Source organism: Agelaius phoeniceus, chromosome 7, assembly GCF_051311805.1.
Source record: "Agelaius phoeniceus isolate bAgePho1 chromosome 7, bAgePho1.hap1, whole genome shotgun sequence".
Taxonomy (NCBI): Eukaryota; Metazoa; Chordata; class Aves; order Passeriformes; family Icteridae; genus Agelaius; species Agelaius phoeniceus.
Genome location: NC_135271.1, coordinates 18516918 through 18539656, shown reverse-complemented (window position 1 = coordinate 18539656; position 22739 = coordinate 18516918). Strand labels below are relative to the sequence as shown.

The following is a 22739-nucleotide window of genomic DNA, read 5'->3' as shown; positions in this document are numbered from 1 at the left end:
GCTGTTTTGGTTTCCTTCACACAGCTCACTGCAGTTTCCTTTCCCTGGGGAGCCGCACTTTTCCATCTTTAATTCTCCATTCCTTATAAATCAGGTCCACTCTGGGCACACTCAGTCACTACAGGGAGTTGGTGGTGCAGCCACCAGGTTTTGCTGGACTTTTCTAATTACATTGCCGTGACACTTTGATACCCACGAGCACTCTGAGGTGTTTCATAAAGAAAACCTCAAACATTTCTGACATCCTGCTGGTGGGAAGCTTTTCTCTCTGCTCAGCATTAGTAATACAACAGGCTGCAACTCCACAAACCTTTGGAAGTAATCCTTTAAAACTGCTTTCATCTCTTCCTGATCCTTAATTCCACCTGCTAGTTCATGCAAATTCACTTATTTGCCAAACAAACAGGTGTCAGATGATTTACCGGCTCATTTGCACAGCAGAAGGACAAGCAAATATTATCTTGATTTTTCTCCCTCATGAAATATTTCCATAAAACTATCAGAAAAAAATTAGCATTGCTATTAGAAATATCAATGGAAAGAAGCCAGTAAACCCATTTATTCAGCAGTATATTCCACTGCCACCCTCAGAGCATCCTGAAGCATTAACTATATTTTAAGAAGGTTTTGTAAACTAGCAGCATAAAAGGTATTTTGCTTTAAAAAAAGGCTACTAACAACCTTGTTTTATTTGTAGAAACAGTTTACTACTCATGTTGAAGAGCATAATGTTCTTTATGCAATTAAGTTTCCAGAGTCTCACTTTTAAGCAAACTTTTTTTTTTTTTTTTGACAATAAAGAGTAAAAAACCCCAAAAAAATGGAGACTACACCCACAGTGTACTATGCTGCAAGTAGATAAGAATCCCAAGACTTCTGGTATAAAGACATTTATACCACTTCTTTACTTTGCCCTTCTTTTTTAATTCAGAAACCAAGTCAGATGAGGTTTCAACACTCATATAAACAGGCTCAGAACTAAGACTACTAAACATTTCAATAATAACTAGTTAAAAAAAAAGGCATTTTGCTTTTGCTTTATAAATTTAGGCTCAGTTTGTTTCATGGACTGCTTGGGCAGAACCTGTATGCACCATAATCCTTTACAGACACAAGTGTGCCCCAAGTTTTAACTCCAGACATTTTATCAAAACCCACTTGATTAAGAGGTAGCTGATATTCTGTAATGGGTATTGTGGGTTCATGTCAAAAACAGCTGCAGCAGAAATTAAATACTTAGAAATTGCAGCTATTTAAACAATTGTATTCTGCCACGTAAATCAAGATGTATTTATAAAAAATTAAAAAAATCCACAAACTTCAGGGACACCTACACAGAGAAAATACTGCCCCAGCCCCAGTAAGAGTCTCACAGGTGCCAGATCCAAGACTCTGGAACAGTGTGGGCTGGAATGGACCCAAAGATCATTTAGTTCCAACCCTACTGCCATGGGCAGGGACACCTACATTGATTTATGTCCATTGTGGAAGTATGCTATGAGTTACATGGAAAGGAAGCTCCTTTTCTAAGCCCAGAAACTCATTTCCATAAGGCAAGGAGGCAAATTCTAACAGATATTGTGCAGTGCTAAGTTTGAAAGAAAATCTGACCAAGCCTTGGCCAACATAGGCAATCAAGCTCTATATGCTGGCTGTGAGAAATCTTGCAACATGAATATTTGAGTTCAGCTGGGTCCCAGAGGAGGTAGCCTGATCACTTGCTATTTGGGGAAAGAAGCCTTTCTAAAAATATCATTTTCACACACATAAAAAAATCATTTCAAAAATGCAAATCACCACAGTCAGACACAAAGCCTGACGAGTCTTAAGTCAAGTACAAGCCAAGAATGCTGATGAGCATCTAAACATAAACAAAAAAAACCTCTCAGTTCCTCAAACCAATTCTCAACATTCTCCAAGCCTCTTGCAGAATTTTAACACAAAACCTGTTCTTTATCACATGCAATCAGGGAAGCAATGCCAGGTGGGAGATATGGAGATCACTCTCCAGGCATTATTTCTGGATTTGCTCTTACAGCTGTGAAGAAAGAATCTGCATTCCCTTTCTTACACCACGATCTGTATAACTACCACCCATTTAAAATGCCATATGAAAAATATTTGAAAATTTACTCTCTGAATTAATTAAAATGAAAAAAAAGTTCCCACAGAAATTCATGCTCACACATAACTCAGTGTTCAGAACAAACATTCTCTGCCAAGGGAGAAAAAAAAAACCCTCTGCCCCATCTGTACCCCTGCCTTGGCCAGTCCTTAGTGGAAAGGAACTGTAAACGTATTTTAACAAAATAAATTAATTACACTATGAGTTAAAATCTCCTGGTTCCTGATGCCTTCAGACAGTTTCTTATCTCCCTTGAACAAACAAGGTTAAACATGACAAATATTGTGCCTCCTTGTGAGTAAATGTTGTTTTGTTTACTTTGGGGTTTTTTAAACAACAGTAAGTCACAGCTCATCATATAACAGTCTCTCAAGAATGCTGGGGGGAAAGCATTTGTTCTCATTCCAAAAATGTGTGGAAAAATAGAAGGGTCTGACGAGCATTTGTTTTTCAGGGACTGGCCAGATAGAGCCAAATCAGGAAGGCTCACTCCCCCTCTTCTCCCATGTTTACAACTGAATCACAAGTGAGCAAACAAAAAAAAAATCAACTCAATGTCCACTACCACCAGGCAGCATTAAAGAATCTGCCTTATAAATAATTATTAACTGCATTAAGATATTAAATCACAGAAAATGTTCTGTATTGATTTTGTGGGATTCTCCAAGCTCATCCCTACCTACATTTTAAGATGCATCTATTCAATGGCTTTGATTTTTTGCAGACAATAATTGTTCCTGTTGACATGCCTGAATGCCATACAGAAAAGGAAATATTGCAACTGCCACCAGTTAGGGGCATCAGAGATCTTGCAGCTACTTAGTCAAGTCCTACAGAAAACCCCCCTGTGCTCCACTTAGAGGCCACTCACCCCTCAGTGTCCTCTGGATCCACAACTCAAAGTTAACTCCTTTTTTCAACTGTGAATCCTTGCTGACAGGAAGGTCAAGAAACCTCCATTTTCCCAGAGCCCACAGGAAAGCCAAGAATTTTAGGACTGCAATCTGCACCTTGGAAAAGTCTGATTAGATTAAAGACTTCCAAAAAAAAAATCTGTGGTTTGGAAAACACAAGAGCCAGCTTGCTGTTTTCCAGTTAGCAACATGGTAAACAACATGTTAGCAACACCATTTTCCAAGTGTGAGCAACGTGTTAAAATTAACGTTGTGTATCTCAGAGCTTAGAGATTGCTGTGGATATTTGCATCAGAAAATATTCAAGGCAAAGGCTCTCCTCAGACTTATTCTTTAAGGCCTCAATCTGAAAAAAAACTAAACAAGTGTACTAATTTAACCATGGTAATAGTCTAATTACATTCAACAGAACAGCAATGTGTTTGAAGCTTACCATGCATTTAATAAGCTTTTACAGTACAAAAGCCTGCTCAGTAATAGCTCTGAAGCAGAAGCTGCCCCAATTTAAATCTGCTGCATGCTGGACTCCAGCTCCTGCTATTTTTTGGACCAGATGATGGAGTCACACAGAGTCTGATGGACACAGGAGTGCTGTATCTCACTGCACGAGGCTGGAGAGCTCTCTGAATTGCTCTGGAAATGCACTTAAATTATGAAAGTTTCCTCTCAGCTCACCAAAACATGCCTGCTGATAATGTTTTGAACCAGAACTGTTAGAGACAGCCTCACACAAGTAAACCAAGTAACATAAGTTCAAACAAATGGACTTTAGATGTAGGACACAGTTATGATTCTATTGTTCCTTAAACTTTACCAGTTTATTCCATTGCCTTCTGAGAGGTTGGTTTTCAATCACGATCTAAGTAACGTTTATTAATTATTAAAATTAAATGAGGCCGAATTTATTTTGCCACTTTAATATTTTAATGAGTTAGGGCTTCTCAGCTTCTCTCACAGAAAAGATGTGAACAATTTCAAGTTCCAAACTTAGGTCAAAAAAGACATTAGCAGATCCAGAGGGAACATAACCACTGAAGGAAGTAACAGGTGATTTTTCTCCCTTAACTAATACAACTCTGTCCTAGCAACTCAACCCTACAAATTTTGCAACATTAACAATGAAAAACAATGTATTGCAATAGTTCTATTAAATTCTGCATGTGTAAGATAGAATTGAAAAATTACCCTCCTGCTACTGGCAATATACAATATGGCAAACAGAACTGCAGGATGTCATTTTGCCAGTATTTAAAATAAACCTGGGGTAACCATTGTTTATTTTATATGTGTACTAGATAGCTTGAAACCAATGGACATTTACCCTGATCATGCAGAATTACAGCTGCTGTTGTAATTCATCAGGAAATGTTTTAGTTTAATACTTCCTTCCTGTAGTAGGGAATGGGTATTTGTAATAGAAATTCTCATACAATACATTTTTATGTCTGCCACAACCTATTCACTTTAGGAGGTGTGGGAATACAGAAATTTTCTACAAAGTGTAAAAGAGCTAAAGAAAACAGACAGCCTGAGCAACAGATGGCACTTTCAGAGGGCACAAGTGTGACAGTGTTTGAACTCCATGGAGTTCTCACAAAAATAGAGGCATGCCCTAGGACTTCCAAAAGGAGTTATAAACAAATTAATTACATTATTAATTAATTAATATCCCTGCAGTCACAACCCAGCTGGCTGGGAGGCACAAAGCTGTACTCCATGGTAGCCACCTGAAGTTCATGAGATCATCTTCTCCACAAGGCTTAGGACATTGAGTCCAGAGTTTGATTCCAGTTGTGAATAACTTGTGACTGCCTCTCTTGGACCTGGGGAGCACTGTTTGCATTCTACCCCTGCAGTGCCCTGTGGTCACACTTTTAACCAAAGTATAAACCTACAAATATAGAGGTCACTGTTAGTCATAAAAATAGCTGCTTGTGTTTGGTGTATTGTTGGTCCTTTAACCAACTTCTTATCAGGACCTTCTAATCTTATATACTATCTGTATCCACAAGACACTTGAAACTAGAATTACAGTAGCAATTTACACCACACAGAGGCCTAAGCTTTTCCCTGACCTCCTCAGCCAAGTGACAGCACCTTACTCATTCTGATCACCACCAGAGAAAATCTATTTGTCCAATTAAAAGATGTTAAGGAGCCCCACACTTCCACCCTGTAAATCTTAAGGAAACAGAGCCCTTTACACCAGTGCAATACCTTAAGGTGAAATAGCCACATACCAGCCACATACCAGCTACTCAGAAAGCCAGAGTCAGTTCTCTTGCTGACCAACCAAAAATTGTATGTATTAACCAAGATAAATATTTTATCCTAGTTTGGGGTTTACATCCTGCAAGACATTTTAAGGATTTAAAAAAATTACCTATGGTTCCAGCTCCAAACAACTGATTTCTCTCTCCAGAAAGCTGTTTTTTCATTTAAGTTTCAATATTTTTTGAGATTATAAACTGCAAGACAGCAGCCACAGCAAGGAAGATGAATTACAAAGACAGACTACTGTAATTTGGCAGCAATAACATAAGGCCAAAAAAAATAACAGAGTAAGTGCATTAAAAGTTCAGGACTCTAGGCAAAACAAAGAGTTTGCAGCAAGTTTTTATAAACTGCTACAGCCAAAAAGAACATCCTTGGGAAAACTTCATAGCCACAACATCAAACCCTGACATGAAATGGCCAAGCAGTCAGGCCAATATTCATTGATTAAAACACCAAAAAGCATGGAAACACAAAAAGAGCACTAGAAATCTGAAACATCATTGCATAGCACTGACCCACGTGGTAAGTCTTGAGTTTCTAGCTCAGAAACCATCTGCCACACAAAGACCACATGGCAGGTGGTGACAGTACTCCAGCAACAACAACAAAACCTTCCAAAGAGCTGCCATGGAGTACTCCAGTGGCAGATGAGCTATTGTTAGGAGACTGTGCATGTTTCAAGGATATTTCAGGCAATACAAACTGCACAGGGAGAGGATAAAGGCTTATTCGACAGCACAAACACCACCAATTCATTTTAACCGTACTCCATTTTCTGAAGTTACTTTATAATAGGAGTTTGGAGGCTATTCTTCCACAGGGGCCCATTTCCCATCAATTCCTCGTTCAGATTTATTTTCCTGACAAGAAATAGTAGATTACAATGGGGTAAGGGATCCATACCCCAGTGGGCCAGGGGGACCACACGCACTGGGCAAAGCTCTCAGATACCCAAGCTGCATGTAGACACACATTCCTTCGCTTCCCACCCTCACCTGACTATGGGTTCATTCACAAGAAACTTTTTCTTATTTTATTTTCTCAGTTACCTAAATCCACCCTTTGCTTTGTTCCCTTTTGTGCCTTTCACCACTTTCTGAGCTCAAGTTTTCCTGATGCCTTCTCTTGAGGAATACAAGTGTGGCTTGCCCCATCCTCCTCCTCCTACTTTGTATCTTTACCTCTCACATACTTGTCTCCCCCTCCCAAATAACCCCATCTCAAAGCCCATCTCACTAGGCATTAAAGACAGATAGAGAAAGACCAAAGCAGTAGAAACACTGTCACTCCATCTTTTCTACCAGAAAGTAACTCTCTGATGCTCTCCACTGAGCAGCCTTTAGAGAAGGCCAAAGCTTTGTGCTTCATGTTCCCTACCAGCTCTTTCTTCCTGCTGTATTCTGGGAGTTTTGAACCAAATGCTCACAGAGTTTTAAACTACTAATTCTGTGTGAGACAGGACGCAGGCAGAGGACAAACACGTAAGGTTCACCCACAGAGACAAACAATCAAGGGAAAAAAAAAAATCTCTCAGTGACCTCTCCTGGAGAGCAGGGCCAAAAATAAAAAGAAAAAAATGAGTTTTAGGGCAATATCAGGTCAGTCCAGAATGGGACAGTAATGAAAAGACCCAAGGAGCTTTCTTCTCTGAAACCTGAGCAGCTCAGGTTTGAAGATACACCACAAAAAACCATCTCAAAACCACATCATCATCTGACTAGACCCAGCACTTTACCTCTTGATGTGAAATTCTACTGAAACATACACTCACCTTTATTTCTAGACAGAGTGTGGTGGCAGAACTCTGAAGGAGAACCAAAACTTAGCAAAGGTAAGTTTTGCACAGAAGCAATCCTATCCTGTACAAAGGGAGGCTGTTTTCAGCTTCTCCTTGGTTCATGAGGAAGCAGTGATTTTGGAAAGCTTGGAGCTCAGATGACAAGACAATGAATGCTTTAGAACAAATAGGAAGATATGTCTGAGTCAGAGCAGCTTCAAAATTTCTGATTTTTAGCTTCACAGATTGCTGTTTTTCCTAGCCTTATTCTATGGTGGAAGACAGCAAGACCATACTAAAAGGATGTCTTCTTACTGGAATTTCTAAAGACTTATTCTAGTTTACACTAACAAATATTTTCATCCTTCCAAGTCTGAAAAGCTTGTTTACAGTGAAAGTGACTAAAAAACCCTCTGAAACACTGAAACATCTGATTTTCCCATTGAAATGGGTGTAAAGGTACTTCAGCACCATAGAACTGTCCATTCTGAGCTAGTACCACAACTTCATGGTATCTTGACCTACTATAAATTAAAAAATAGCCCAAACAGAAACACAAGCCTTCATGCCTGCATCTGTACCATTTATTTCATACAGAAGGATTTCATTTTGCTGTCCACAGAGCCAACATCAAGAACTCTTCCTTTCCAACCCAGCAAAAACTTTGCCAGTGCTCAGTGCACACCCTAAGGGTTCTCATGGCAGTCCCACAGCCAACACTGCCTTGTCTCCCCTCACATCTGTCTCCATGAAGAGCAGGGCTGAGTTAAAATTTCTTCCCAGAGTACATTTTTTTCCAGAGTATGAGCCCTTCAAAGCCCACATAATTATTTTTTTTATTTGACTTTGAAGTTAGCACCAGTCTTTCCCAAAATATTTTGGTCACAAATAATTTTATCAGTAAATAAATTAATCAGGAATATTGAGAATACAGAGCTGCCATTTTTTGGTGGGTTTTTTTTTTTTTTTTGCCAAGGGAATAAAAATATTTTTTTTTTAAAATGCTGTTGAAGCAGAATCCATTATGAACTGCAAGATAATACACAGTCCAAAAGTTACATCAGAGTGTTCCCAGTCCTGCCAAATGCATCTTTACTGAAATTGTTTAGTAGGAAGAAGGTGATGTATCATGCCATTATTTGAAATGTACCAAATATTTCTGCAGTAGGTCTTGGGTTTGAAACTGTAACAGTGAAATATTACACACATATTGCCATCTCATGGATACTACAAATACTTGTTTAAAATTCCAAGAACGCAACCCCTGACAGAAAAATATGCAGAATCCACAGCAAATAAAATTGTAAAGATTTACAACGTGAAAGCAGGAACTTCACATTTGAAACAGTCCAAAAATCTGCCTCAGATTCTCTCGTAGTAGTTACTATTTTTATGACTTGGCTCAGACTTGCTTTAATCTCTTTATTTAGGAAGAAATTGCAAGCTTGCCAACTCTAGCAAATGTTAAGTACTTCAGTAAATTCCCCATCAATATAGGTCGTGCATTCGAGGGAACAAGAATGTGGTGAGTAAGTTCTGCTCCATCTCCTCCAAAGAGGATTTCAGGATGAGGCAGTGATGGGAGAGAGAGATAAACAACGTGGCTAAGCCCCTCGTTCAGCTCCATCCTCCTCTCCAGACATCTGTCCACACCGTGTTGTGCCGTGATTGAGATGTTCTGCCATGCAGCTCACCCAGCCTGCCGTTATCCCACATCCCTTTTATCTGAGCAGGCAGGAGAGCAAATGCATTGCCAAGGCTACTGCACCGTCACTCTTCCATTAAAGTTCAGGATCAGCACGAGGCGAGTTCGAGCAAGTCAGCAAAACCACAGGAAACCCAACAGATGCAAAGACACCCGAGTATGGAGGATCAATTCACAAACAGCCCGAATAGCCTGTGCAGTCATTCCGGAGCATCTACTACACCAAATTGCCTAAAACCCACCGAGTCCTGCCAAACCCCGAGTTCAGCTCTCAAAGAGAACTTGGCAGCCAACAAACCAAAACGCGGATCGTTTCTCAGGCTCTGCTCAACCGCGCCTCTCTACCCAAAGGGCTCGGACAAGCCAGCAGACAAGTTTCGGCTCCCTCCCCGCCTTTCCCCGGCTGGGACCCGCGGCTGTGCCCGCGCGGGGGGACAGCACCGGCGGCCACCGGGGAGCCCCCGCGCCGGGAGCCGCGCTCAGCCCCGCGGCACCGCCGCTCCCCGGGCTCCCCGGGCTGCGGAGCCCCGGCCCTGCGGCTCCCCGCCCAGGAGGGTCCCCGGGCCGCCCGCAGCTCTGCGGGGACACGGCAGCGCCTGCCCCGAGGGCACCGCGTCCCCGCGGCGGCCAAGGAGGGGCGAGCCGGAGGAGGAAGGGGGAAGGCAAGGGAAGAAGCCATTACCAGAGTTTTGTTGCCGTTCTTGCTGAGGGGGCCGCGGAAAACTCCCTTGATGTTGCGAAAGTGCCCGTTGCTGAGGTGCGCGGAGCTGATGACAATGTAGTAGCACTCCATGGGGCCGGGGCCGCCTCCTCGGGCCGGGCTCGGCGGGGCTGGGCGGGGAGGGCCGGGGCCGGGGCCGGCGGGGGCCGGGGCTGCGGCCCCTCAGGCGCGGCGCGGCCGCGGGAGGAGGGTGAGGAGGGTGAGGAGGATGCGCGGCGCGGCGGCCGCGGCGGAGCCGAGCGAGCTGCCGCCGCCGCTGGCAGGCATAGTGCTATTATAGCGAGCAGCCTTGCCGGTCGGCTGCACTGAGCCAATGGCAGGGAGCCACTGGGCTGGTACCGAGCGCTGTCAGAGGAGGACATCTGTCACACGCCGCCTCCACCGCCACCCACCGCCCCACGCCCCGCTGCCCCCGCCGCGGACGGGCCGCCGGCAGGTAAAGGGGGACGGGCGGGGGGAGAGGGCAGAGCCGGCACCCCGAGCGCAGCCAGCCCCGCAGGTGGGCTGTGCCCTCCTTTTTCCGGGGGTGGGGACGACGAGCAGTGTGATTCCTCCGGGGTTTGGGGGGTGGGCATGGAGAGATGCCCGGGGTGCGACGCCCCCAGCCCAACGCTCCCGCCCTCCCCCCTCTTCCGAGCAGCCTCCGCGCCCTCCACCGCGCCCTTTCCTTTTTTTGTTACATATTTCTCTAACACCCCACACTCACAGGCACCTCCACCACCTGCCCGGGCCGGAGCAGCCCCCCCGCTCCATCGGCCGCCGCTCTCGGCTCCTCTGGCCCGTGACAACGTAACTGGGGGAAATCGGTCATTCCTCACCCTCGCTCGGGGTAAGCTCCATCCCGCCCTTCGCCGGGCTGCGGCCGCCGCAGCCCATCCCCGCCGCATCCCGCAGGATCGGGAGCGGGCTGGCAAAACTTCTGGGTCACGGGAAGCGCTTGGGGCCGCATCCCCCCTTCCCGGGGTGCCTGCATCCCTCATCCTGGGGGGCCCGCATCCCCCCCTTCCCGGGGTACCTGCATCCCTCCTCCTCCTTGGGAGCTGCATCCCCCCCTTCCCGGGGCGCCTGCATCCCCCATTTCCCGGGGCTCCCCCGCCGCTCCCCCGCGGTCACTCACGGTTCTCCCGGCCCGGGGCCGCCGGCGGAGGCGGCTCTGCCCACCCGGCCTCGCAGGGCTTGGGCGTCTGCAAGGAAAGGGGCACCGACCATGGTTTCTTGCAGGCTCTGGCGCAGACTCTGCGATCCTCAGCCTCAACGCCCGTGTGATGTACTCGGCTCGGTTCTACAAAGCCCCCAGCAAAGTGGGCTAAAAACCATTAGGTACATCAGCACGAGGCAGCTGTGGCATGCCCCTGCTCCTTCACCAGCGTAAGTGTTCCTTTCTTTTTGCAGCACACAAACCAGAGCTGGATTCCAGGACCAGAATTTGTCACAGTCTAAGATGTGCACGAGAAAGATGCTTGAAATGTGGTTTGTTGTTTTGTTGGGGATTTTCTCCCCCATAAGGTATCTGTGATTTGCAGCTTTTCTCATGTGAGGTGGGAAACACTCTTAGCTGGCTCATCGTCCAACCTGCTTGACCTTTATTCTGCTTTGTAAAAATGAAGATTGATGGGATGAATTTCCAGTGCCAAAAGAAGGAGCACCTTAGAAAAGAAGCCCAGAAGCATGATGCAACATCTGAACACGTCCCTTAGTCAGCATTTACTGCTGGCAACATAACAGCAGTGTCCTATCATCTTGTCCTCCAAAGGAGATGAGCTGCTGCCAGAAGATTGAGGACGGGGACACACACACAAACACTTGACTGGCAGAAATTATTGCCTCAGGTGTTTGCATCCTTCATGAAGGAAGTCCCATTTTTTTTGAGATGTGCCCCCTTCTGATAAACATCTTCTATCATTGCTTTGGATCATACACAGTGAATAGTAAATTTTGACAGCTGTCACTCATTCTTTAGCATTTCCAGGACTTGGGAAGAAATTACGGAAATGGCAAAAGTGGAAAGTTTTGACAGCTGAGCCACAGGTGAGAGATCAGAATTTGCTGCTTCTTGTTACAGCCAAAAAAAGAGTGTGATAATGTAAACCAGATTTTTTTGGTTATCAGGATGTACGTGTACATCTAGAAATAACCAGCAAGTTCGTTGCCATGTGAAAAATCAAGTCAATATTATAAATACCTGATAAATTTAAAAACACAGCACACTGAAGGCCTGGTTCCCCTTCAAGACAGAATCATGGGTGCAGTTCCCTCTCAAAAATGTCAGAAGAAAAGACAAAATCATGCAAGAAATAAAATCAGGCAACTCTTTCCTGGGAATAAATATATTCCAGATTAGACTAGAACAATTTTTTCCCACCTTCTAAACAGAACGTTGCTGATGCGTGAGGACCCTTCTGCCTGGGAATCAAAGTCCACACATCCACCTTCTCAAAGAACTGGAACCTTTTTCTCTGAAATCCTTGCACAGACACGTTGCTGACACATTTACTCACAGCTGCTACAGCCATACCTGGGCCCTCCCAGGGTTTTTGAAAAGTTTCAGGGCTGTACAGCTGCTCTCTGGCCTTTCAGAGACATGCAGGCACTGCTTGCACGCTCTTGTTAAGAGTCCAAGGACTTGGGAACATCTTCTTGCAGCAACAGAGAAATAATCTACTCCCACAGCTCAGGTTTCAAATGTTCCCCCTGCTCTGTACCAAACAGAAGTGAGCAACAGCACTGAAAGCTGCTATAGCTTCTGCTCATGAAATTCACTGTCCTCCTCTATTAAGGGAGGGAAAAACAAACAATTGAAACAACAAACAATTAAAAACCACCTGATTCCTCCAAAGCACTGAATAAACAAAGGACAACAAATAACACCTGACAAGCAAAATACGTCATTTCTAGTCCTGCTTATTCTGGTTGTCTTTTTATTTTTTATTTTTTTTTAGATGATCTCTGATCTATCTCAACCCTTCACCTAAGTTTTCATGCCTCATTCTGCTTATTATGATCACACAGCTCAAGATGCTTCTTCCATCCCAAATGTTTTATTTTTTATAAATTGTTTATTTCACATCAATCCCTAACCCTATGGCTCCTACCTACCACCAATCTTCCCTATTTCCATCTGTGTCTTGTTCTCCTGGGTAAGTATCTGGGGTTTCAGCTGTTTACATTGCTATTTATACAAATCTCTGCTGTATAATAATAACCAGTGCTGCTTATTTACTCACTGTTTTATTTTTCCATTTGGTAAAAATCTCCAAGGAATTATTCCTGTATAAAACAGCAAATACCAACTCAAGAAGCAGGCTATGGATTTGAGAGACTTTCTGGAAAACTTGTGAATGAGAAGCTAGAGAACAAATGAAACTAATTCTTGTGCATTCTGCTGTTTTTCTGCCTGTGAGAATACTCAATATTCTGCATTCTAATATTTAATAATATTCATTATTTAATAAATAATCCTGGCATAACCCAGAAAAAATATTCAAGAGTATAAACTCTTTTGGTTAGCAGTTTTTAAAGCATGGCACAGCATATGTGTTACCAACATATCCTGAAAAATCAAATGATTGAAGCAAATTCTCTCTTGAAACAAACCCATCAAGGATAGAAAGGAATATCTGTGCTCAAGTCACAAGAAACTCAATTAAATTCCCATGGCAATTCTTACCGAATTCAACAAAATTCACTTTATCCTAAGAACACCTCCCTGTAAGTAATCTGCTGCCTGAGACACACCCTTTTACCATCTCCTGGACTTTCAGTCTCCTTTTACTGGTCCTTTTTTCCTTTTTTACTGAGCCTTGTATAGGTTTCCTTTTTTCAGGGGCCCATCATCCTTGCATGAAGCAGAAGGAAAGCTGGGACTACCCTGAGTACTGTGAAAAGCCATTAAAGGGTAATGTGCATTAAACACTGTATTACAACTGCATTCATTCATCAGCTGTGGGGGTGGGTGCAGCAGGGAAAAGAGGAAACTGGGATGCTCTGGTAGCCTAGTTCCCAGCACATCCCTCATGCTGTGTGAGGAGCAGCAGAGTGGGCTCCCTGCTCCAGCACTGGAGCTGAGTGCAGCTCTGGTATCACAAAGATAAGGAAAGGCAGCAGGGCCTTGAAGCCCTGCAGCCCCCAGGGTTGTGTCACAGGGAGAGCACTGGGAAGGCTTGAACTAGCATTTCAATCCCAAAAGTAGCAGCAAAGATTCATTAAAACATGCTCTGCTTGCATTTCTTAGCTCCTTCAGCCCTACCAAGCGCACAGTTTCATACCCCTGCTTATGCAGAACAGCTCAGGGAAAAGGCTTGTCCAGCAAGCATTATCCCCTCCCTCTTTCCACATATCCACATCTGTATCCAGCACCACATGCCTGTGTTCAGAAATGCAAGCACTTCTCTGCCCCTGCTCTTGCCCATCACCAATATTACCACTGTCTGCTTTAGGATACTGCTGGGAAAACCTGTGCTGTTACTGGATATAATAACAGCATTCTCTGTGCTCCCTTCTTAATGTTTATGCTGCACAATTTCCCTAACAGCACATGCACACTGCATCTTTTTGTTTTCTCCCCTAATCCATTCCTAACAAATAAACCAAAGCAGTCAAATAAAAATATAAAATAAAATTGCAAGTGGGACGCTGAACATGAGGTGACACCAACAAGGAACTGATGTACTATAATAGTATTAAACAGCAGGATATTTTTACAAAGGCCAGAAAACACCTGATGGCCCAAGCCAAAACACCTGATGGCTGCACAAGCCACTCCTGAGCATTTCAAACACTGAAAATGCAATTCACTGTGCTATGTGAAACATTACCTTGGAAGCAAATCCTCTGTCAAACAGAGTGTCTCTATGTGAAAAGCAAATGGAGCCAGCAACTGGAAAATGAATCCCTGAAACAGTCCATCATGGAATTATGGTTTCCCAATATCCACTCAAACCAAACATCCTAGTCAAACCCTAGCAGAATAAATGAAATAAAATTTTCAAAAATCATAGCAAAAATATTGGATTCTATCTCAGAGGCAATGCTTCCATCTCTAGTGGAAGGTGTACCTGCATGTGGCAGGGGAATCTTCAGGTGCTTTTGTTTTTCAGATGATCTTTTTTAAATGGTCTCAATCCAAACCATCCCGTGACTGTTCCCAGCTGACTACTACATAAAATCTTCTTCACTCTCCCTTCTCCAACAATCTAGCACAACAGTGCAAGGAACAATCATTCAGTGACAACACAAAAATAAACTCACTAAAAAAATATATACCCTCTCATAAATCAAAAAGCAGAAGCCAAAAGACCACAGAATGGGTGTGATCCCACCAAGCCACCACCCAAAGCTCAATAAAATCCAACAGGCAAGGTACACAACTAGCATTACATTAAAGCAACCAACATGTGAACACCATAAACAATATCCAAAGAGATTTCAAGCAGCCGTTCTGCATCTGGTACTTTTCTGGAGATGAAGTTGACTACATAATGAGCACCAAATTTTCATTTTTACCAATTAAATTTTTTAAAATTAATTTTATCCAGTTAAAACTTGCTTTGTAAAAAAAAAAATATTTCCAAGGTACTTAAGAAATGAAAATCTTTTAATGAAAATAAACGAGGCATTAAGGGAAAACCTGATAAAAGGAAATCCACAAATAAATAGGAAAATTTTAAATTATGGGATCTAGGATAGCAGATGATTTGTGACCATTTATTACAAACACAGACTATTTTCCCTGCCAACAGCCACGCAATTTTTTTCCAGACTTCAAAAATCTGGAGTCTGAAAATTTGATCAAAAGTATTCCACAGTCAATTAGAAACTTTACATCCATGAGCTTGGGCTCATTTGCTGAAGCAGGAGCTATTTCCGTGGGTAGAAGTCCTCAAGTTCACACCAGGAATTGGCATTAAATCCCGACTTTTCCACTGGGTGGTGGTAATGAGATCAGGAAGTTCAGGAGAACTCGGAGCACCACCGGTATTCCCTCATTTCTGTATTCACCCATTCAGTCATTGTGTCTCTCCCCCTGTGCACACGTACCTGCCCTTTGTGTACGTGTGCCACACTGGAAATCTACTGTCACAGCAATGGAAGGATGAATAGAATCGTGCTAAAAATTTTCAGGGCTGTACTGTGAAATTAATCTTAACACAGTTTGCTGTTTTAGCATTCAGTTCAACGACATCATTTTCTCAGTGTACAAGCTGAAGAGAGGTGAGGTGAGAGAGATGACAAGTCAGAAAATAGCACTGTTTATTCCTGAATGAGCAGGTATAAATTAGAGCCCCACTGGAGGAAAAAAACACTCCAGAGATTCAAATTGTAATACATTTCATCGAGTTCAATATGTGACATGCTATGATGGCTTCCTTCTTCATGTGATCTGTAATTGTCACAGAAGAGAATGGAAATTAGATTTAAAATGTTGTGTTTACCTTCCCAACGTTGCACATTTCAGCGAGATCCATTTTTCAAAGTGGGAATGTTTGGCATAATCTGGAAATCAAAGCCCTTTGCAATATTTATGGTTACGACCTCCCAGCTTAAAGCACCATAAATCACACCAGGCATTAACTGGTTCACTTCCACAGGGCACTAGGTGTAACAAAACCAAAACAGTACAATACCAAGCACGTGCTGGGGAAGGGTATTCCCAATATTACATCATATGATGCATTGCCATACCTTTAAAACCACACAGTTCTATGAATTATGATTTAAACACTGGTAGATACCTGCAGTCCAGTAATAAAAGGCCTTCAAGTCCTTATTTTGGCCCTCCTGAGTGATGCTTGACACTATCAGCTTACTGTCTGCAAGGCCCTGTTTATTCATTAGAACAATTTCCTTTCCCTAATAACTTATGACTTACCAATCTGTCTGCTGTAGTGAAATAATATAATTACAAATCGGCATGTTAAAATGCTATCAAAAGAATTTAATCCAACTCGCAAAATATTAATAAGTTATGTGCTTAATTAAAGATAACCATATCAAAATAGCTCAAGTACATTATAGATTACTAGCCTGAAAAAAAAATGTGGTAAGAAACAAAGTCAGTATTGCTCTAAAAATAGGGAGGAGTTGCAAAGCCCAGTGTATCTGGTTTGGCATTTGGACAATTAAAAAATGTCTACATAATTCATTTAATTAAGTAAGAACTTACTCATTGCTCCGAGCTATATAAATCATGCCAAGTTTTACCAAATGCACATTTTCTTGAGTATCTGTAAGACCTGTGTGATCACAAGACAAGGCAAAATACTATTAACTAAACCATAGCAAGACAACTGCCATAGGAAAGCTACAAATCTGTGTCCAAACAAAAACTTGAACAGTTGTTTATTCATCCAATTTTTGGGGTGCCTTGGAGCTGTGATGCTCTTGTATTGCTGAGCCCTGAATTAACAATCCTCCTTGTCTACATGATGGGGGGGAAAAAAGTATCATAATTATTAATGACTTCACATTAATTTAATTAAAATAATGAGCACTCTGACATCATTTATTTATTATTAGAGTGGAACAAGTTAGTTCCATGATTTTTCTACTCTACAGCTGTTCACATGGCCTTTTGGATCAACAATTCCTTGTGATAGTAACATAGGAAGCATCACAGAAGAAAAACCTTCTCCAATACCAAAAGATGATGTTCCCCCTTCTTTCCTCTTTGCCTAATCATAATACAATGTATACATGCATATATATACACACATATATAGATATATGTTTTGATAGTTAGGAGTTTAATTTTCTATTTTCATTATTCCTCTGTATGCTCCAGTGTCACTTGACATACTTCTCTAACTGCATATTACCTTTTCTCCATCCAAACCTGAATTCAATATGAGATATTTATTATCTAGACCTACACCCAAAATAAAGCATCTTTGCTTTTACAGAATTTCAATACCTAAATATATTAAATTACCCTTGAACTAACCTTAACATCAGCATTCCCACTAGAACCGGTGACCCTAATGCATTCTAAATGCCTCAAGTTAAGAGGAAAAGAAAGTATAAAATGTCTAAAAAGTCAAAACACAACTGAACTATTCCCTGGGAACCCATGTGCTGCAGTCTTTACAGGAAAATGCATTTACTGTAAAAAAGACCAGGCAAACCAAAAATACATGCAGAAAGAAAAAAAAAATATCTGTACTCAAATTCTCACCACTCTGGAAGAAATGTTATGTTTAAACTGGCTCATCTTGAGTTAGTTTGAAAACAAGAAAAAAACCCAAACAAAACAGCAACCAAACAAGCAACCCAGACCCTAAACCAACAAAATACCCCCACCCTACTGGTTTTGAAGCCCATCTTGGAATTTTTATCTTGTATTTATTAATCCTGAGCCTAGCAGACTCAGGCAGTGGTAGAACAGTCCTTCATGATGCCTAAACTTGCCACTTTTAAATGTCTTTGCTGCTACCCTTCTGCCAGCTGGAAATCACCATCAATTATTTGACCTAACACTGAAATAAAATATTCTTCAAGATTTTCTCTCCTTTTTTTATAAATAATCATGCTTTACTGCAAGCCACTGGAGTGTCTGTAGCCTCTGCTAGTAAAGCTTTATTGTCATTACTTTAATGCTTGAACATAAATTGATTCCTTGAGCTTCCTAGTTATTTTTGTACATCTTCTCTAAATTCCCTCTGCTCGCTTTCCTGAGTGAATTATTCTCTTATAAAAGTGCATTTGTACCCAAATGACCATAAGTGTAATCTACTTGCAGGCAGATTATATTTAAAGATCAACCCTTAAAGACAGCAATTTAAGATTTTTGATTGAATATTCATCTCCATTATGCCCTCCATGTTATTTTCAGAAAGCCAAACACAGATTAGTTTTGGAATAACACCCTAAAGGTCGAAAAGCAGGAGCTGTAACAAAATTGTCTCACTGAGGGTCTCTGAGAATAAAAATAACGTGCAGGGAGTGCCACTGCAAAATGAGATGGGATATAAGGATGCAGGGCACACGTTTACCTCTGTGATGCTGCTCCTTCATCTTTCTGGCTTTCCACTCGTGGAGGGTCTCTGCTGGGGGCTGACTTTGGCACTCCACGCTGCCAAACCCATCCTGGCTTTTTACAGGGACCACCGACTCCTCACACCCCCAAATCACTCTTCTCGTTGCTTCAATTCTAGCACAGCCAATTCTTGGACTGTAAGTGATGCTTCATTTTTTTCTCACCATTTCTCATCTGCAGTTTGCTGGCCCTTCACATGAGGAGCTAACAAGAAAGCCAAGAGAAACCCAAACACTATTTGTATGAATTTATTAGCAGGAAGCCAATTTTTGCTCAATATTACAACCGTGTATTTTGGATTTAACAGAACATTCCTCAAACTGAAGGCCAGCAGAGAGGTAAGTGGTTTTTTGGACAAAGCATTTTCTGCCCCTGTGAAAACAGCAGCAGGAAACAAACTCCAGTGGTCAAAATTGGATCATAAAGATGAAAAACCATATGTGTTTCTGGTCTTTAAATTGCTACTCTACAGAGTGATAAGAGACATCATATAGAACCTTATCAGGATTTAATTTCCTAACAGAAATGAGAAAGGAATGTGCAAAGCCCCTCTTACATGAGCTAGCATTAGATTGCAGTACATGATAAAAATATCTTAACAGGCGTATACCTAAGGAAGATTACATTCCATCTCTTCTTCCTGAAGATGCTTTCTATATACAAATTCTTTTTAAAATAGCATATTTCTGGTTTGCTGGGCATGACTGTCTTCTTCAGGAAATGTTTTCTGGCAAAAAAAAAACCCTCCTCACAGTTACTCTATCTTTTTAGTGCTTCTGTAATAATACCTGGAAAAATGCTCTCGGTATAGGAGGTTTATGAATGAAACCTGTCAAAGTATACGTACTACAAAAAAAGAAGATTGCTAAATATCTTTTAAATTTAATTCTTGGCTGTAGTCTGTGTCATAAAGGTTCTATGCTAAAGCCACCACCAGTAAGTGAAAAACCTGTTTAGTATGGATTTGTATTTTGTACCTACATCTTTGCCATGTCATTCTGCATCTGAGTCTTGTATCCTAAATATATTTACTAACCCCCCCCCACATTCTATTCTATTTCTAGTCTCTACCAACTACAATGCTATTTCCAGATAAACTCAAATTTCCAAAGGGCTCACTGTGAGCAATGTTGCCCTTTTGATCAAGAAAATGAGCACATTTTAACACAAATTTTAGACTTTTCACATTCTGATGTATTTACTGTGAGGACACTATAAAGAGCATTTACAAACAACATATCCAACATGTCACAAACATGTTCAGCATCCATGTGGGGCCTCTGGGAACAGTGGAGACAAGCAGAACTCTGGATTTTGGGGTTAGTTGCTCTGCTGGGCAATGGGCAGTATTTTAGGACAAGTGCCCACAGGAAATGAGGGCTCCCCACCCTCAGCTTCACCTTTTCTCTGCTCTGGAGATTTTGCAGGTTCTCCTCCTCATGTTTCTAACCTAATCTAATTCTTAGAACCTAAAATACCTGTCACAACAGTCAGAACAGGATTATTTGCTATACCACAACAAGTGCTAATCTCATTTTACAGCACTGCAAGTGCCATTACAAGGAATAGTTTTTCCACAGCCATCTTGGATTCTTGTTAGATAAATTTAAAAGGGCTAACTATTAATAAAACACCCTAACATATGTACCCCACTAAGACTGTGGCCATCCTACCTGGTTTTAAAAACGTCTGAGTTGTATCCCCCATGCTTAAATATGTACTATAAATGCTTTCTGTGAGTTTTGTTTGTTTAGTTTGGTTTTGGGTTTTGGTTGTTTTTTTTTTTTTGGGTTTTTTTTTTGTGCTTGTTTGGCTTTTTGGGGGTTTTTTTGTTGCTGTTTTTTTTTTTTTTTTTTAATGACACCGCTTCCTAGAAATATTCCTGAGAAGGGTTTGGCTCTTTCCTCCCTGCTCTGCACATCCACTGGGATGATGAAGCAGGGAGGATTTCCCACACTTCTCTCCAGTATGTCTCCTGCGTCAGGCTGTTCTGTGACTCTGCAAAGCACACTGCACATCCTGGTGCTGTGCCAAGCCTGCCTGGGAAGACAGACTCCCAACCAGCTCCTCATGCCACAACCAAAACCACCCAACCTTACAGAAACACGCTGCTGACTACACTCTGCAATACATTTTGGTGTGAAAAAGCTTCAGATAAGTAAAAATTTCAGCAGACTCTGACCTTTCCTTGGACATACTTCAAGATTTGCTGCAATGTTATGTTCCAGTTATAGAAACACCCCAAATGAATAAGCAGATATTTAAATTTTACAGATGCCACCCTAAGGAAAAAATGTAGTGAAACATAAATGGCACAATTACCTAATGGGCATAGCAAAATGTTAGGAAAATGAAGTGTTTGGATAAAACAGCAACGATTAATTTTTCATTTAATTTTTTTTCTGAAATATAACATGCTTCTGGAGATCATACTTAGTGAACATACTCGTGGTTCCAGGCCCACACACTATTTTAATTCCATAAGGTGCGTGGGAGGTTTTTTAAATCCACATAATTTTGTGTTATTTTCTTTTTACATGTTAAGTTATTATCATCAGATGGAGGGGAAATTAAACATTCTGAATGTGTTAAAAGCCTTGGTCTTCTTGACTCCTATTACCAACTGCTAACTATTGCTAAACTCATCCATTTTTGGAACATGAACAACCTTGATAACATCAGATGAAGACAAAATAAAAATAGAGCTTTGGCAAATCCTGTGAATTGAATTCCGGTATCTCGGAACACCGTGTAAAGCTCTTGACTGGCTTTGCAAATGGAACTCACTATATTAATACTGAAGCTAGCTCATTTCCTAACTTTGCTAAGAGCAGCCAGAACTACAGTCATGCTGCAATAGTGAGGAACTAAATAAAATCCAGGCTATGAATATAGCTGTGATTTGTTTTTTTCCTGGGAAAGGTTTTGCGAAAATTATTCCTAAAAAGCTTTATATCTAGTCGTCCTTTCCTTTGGGGGCACATTATATATGATGTTTCCTCCTTTTTCTGAGAGTAGGCAGTAAAAGCCATCGTTTCCATCACCTTAATTATTGGGCTTTTAAGATGACCAGAATTAAAAAGCATTTCTTTCTTTATGCAGTCCTTATTTTGACATACGGTCCTGTACAGAGCACTTGGATTTCATCACCACTCAGACACACTGCAATAAAGATGCTTAATGAGCAGCAAGCCCAGTTTTTGCTTGTCTGGGTCATGTTTACATGACATGATGCCTTGGGAAGAGTCCCTGGAGCACATATTCTGACATGTTAACGTGTGAAAAACCACCAGAAACAACAGTGACAACACTAGGGAGAGGCAGATGTAGATTTATATCTAAAGAAGGGTAATTTGTGCTGATGTGGGTACAATAAAAACAAATTCCAGTTTGTACTAGGTAAAATCCTCCACTTTCCAAAACCATATCAGCTCTAGAGAATCACATACAGTTTAGTTACTTCACTAACAGCTTTTATTTGAGGAGCCAAATAAATAGCCAAATGGAGACTATAGAAGTCTCTTTGCTGCAAGGAGAGAAAATATAATAGATATTTTTTAAAAGCATGGAATACTTTAAGAACCACCAAACAGCCTGAATTAATTCAATTTCAGATTAAAAAAATAAAGCCTCCAATGTCAGGTGATTTCACTGCAGTCATAAATATCTGGAAGTTGTGTTATTATTTAATGCTTTCCTCTGTTCATAAGCCTCTTAGAACAGAAGCACATTCTCTAGAGATCATTGGCTTACTGTGTACCTAAAGAAATTAAGCTACAGTTCAATTATGGTAAATATATTTCATTTTCCCCCAGGAATGGGCAGGTGAAAGGGCTTAAGTTCAAATGGAAATTAGATTAACAATAATAAGAAAGTTATTTAACCCCTAACTTATATAGTGTAGTCCTTGGGCAGCTTTTTGAGAGCATTCACAGCCAGTGTAGAAAACGAAGCATCAAGAGCATATACCTCAATTTTTGTGATGGATTTTAAATCCATTTTCAAATCCTATCAGTGAACAATCATCTTTCACTTGGTAGCCATGTGCTCTCTCAAGTTCTTTAAATAATATTTAAAACCTAATGTAAGCAACATGCAGCATTTATATCCCATATCACTACCCAAAACATGATACAATGCAGCAATAGAAGGTGTCTTTCACTGGAAAACTTACAGTGCTTTGGCTACA

At 41.5% G+C, this 22739-nt stretch overlaps 2 protein-coding genes across 3 annotated transcripts in view; one reads left to right on the top strand and one right to left on the bottom strand.

Moving 5' to 3' along the window:
- ZNF804A (zinc finger protein 804A) overlaps positions 1 to 9612 on the bottom strand; it is a 144743-nt gene extending 135131 nt beyond the window's left edge. Inside the window, exon 1 of the mRNA XM_054636400.2 lies at positions 9481 to 9612. Coding sequence (XP_054492375.2) covers positions 9481 to 9591 — 111 coding nt within the window. The 5' untranslated portion in view covers positions 9592 to 9612. The remainder of the gene's footprint in view (positions 1 to 9480) is intronic.
- Positions 9613 to 9816: 204 nt separating this feature from the next.
- LOC129122504 (uncharacterized) lies at positions 9817 to 13429 on the top strand. Of its 2 annotated transcripts, XR_013182986.1 has the most exons (3): positions 9817 to 9955; positions 10228 to 10348; positions 10912 to 13429. XR_013182986.1 is itself a non-coding variant. In XM_077181123.1 (2 exons), the coding sequence occupies exons 1-2, from the start codon at positions 9833 to 9835 to the stop codon at positions 10783 to 10785; spliced, it is 681 nt and encodes a 226-aa protein (XP_077037238.1). In that variant the 5' UTR covers positions 9823 to 9832; the 3' UTR covers positions 10786 to 13429. The 2 variants fall into 2 exon arrangements, 1 of the variants encoding a protein (XP_077037238.1); XM_077181123.1 differs by having other exon boundaries at positions 9823 to 9955; positions 10228 to 13429.
- The last annotated feature ends 9310 nt before the right edge of the window (positions 13430 to 22739 follow it).

What these genes read in the sequence shown, in the direction of transcription:
- LOC129122504 (XM_077181123.1), top strand. Translation starts at nt 9,833, where the DNA reads ATGGCAGGGAGCCACTGGGCTGGTACCGAGCGCTGTCAGAGGAGGACA. An exon ending in CGCGGACGGGCCGCCGGCAG is followed by an intron (nt 9,956 to 10,227) that starts GTAAAGGGGGAC and finishes CCACACTCACAG; the next exon opens with GCACCTCCACCACCTGCCCG.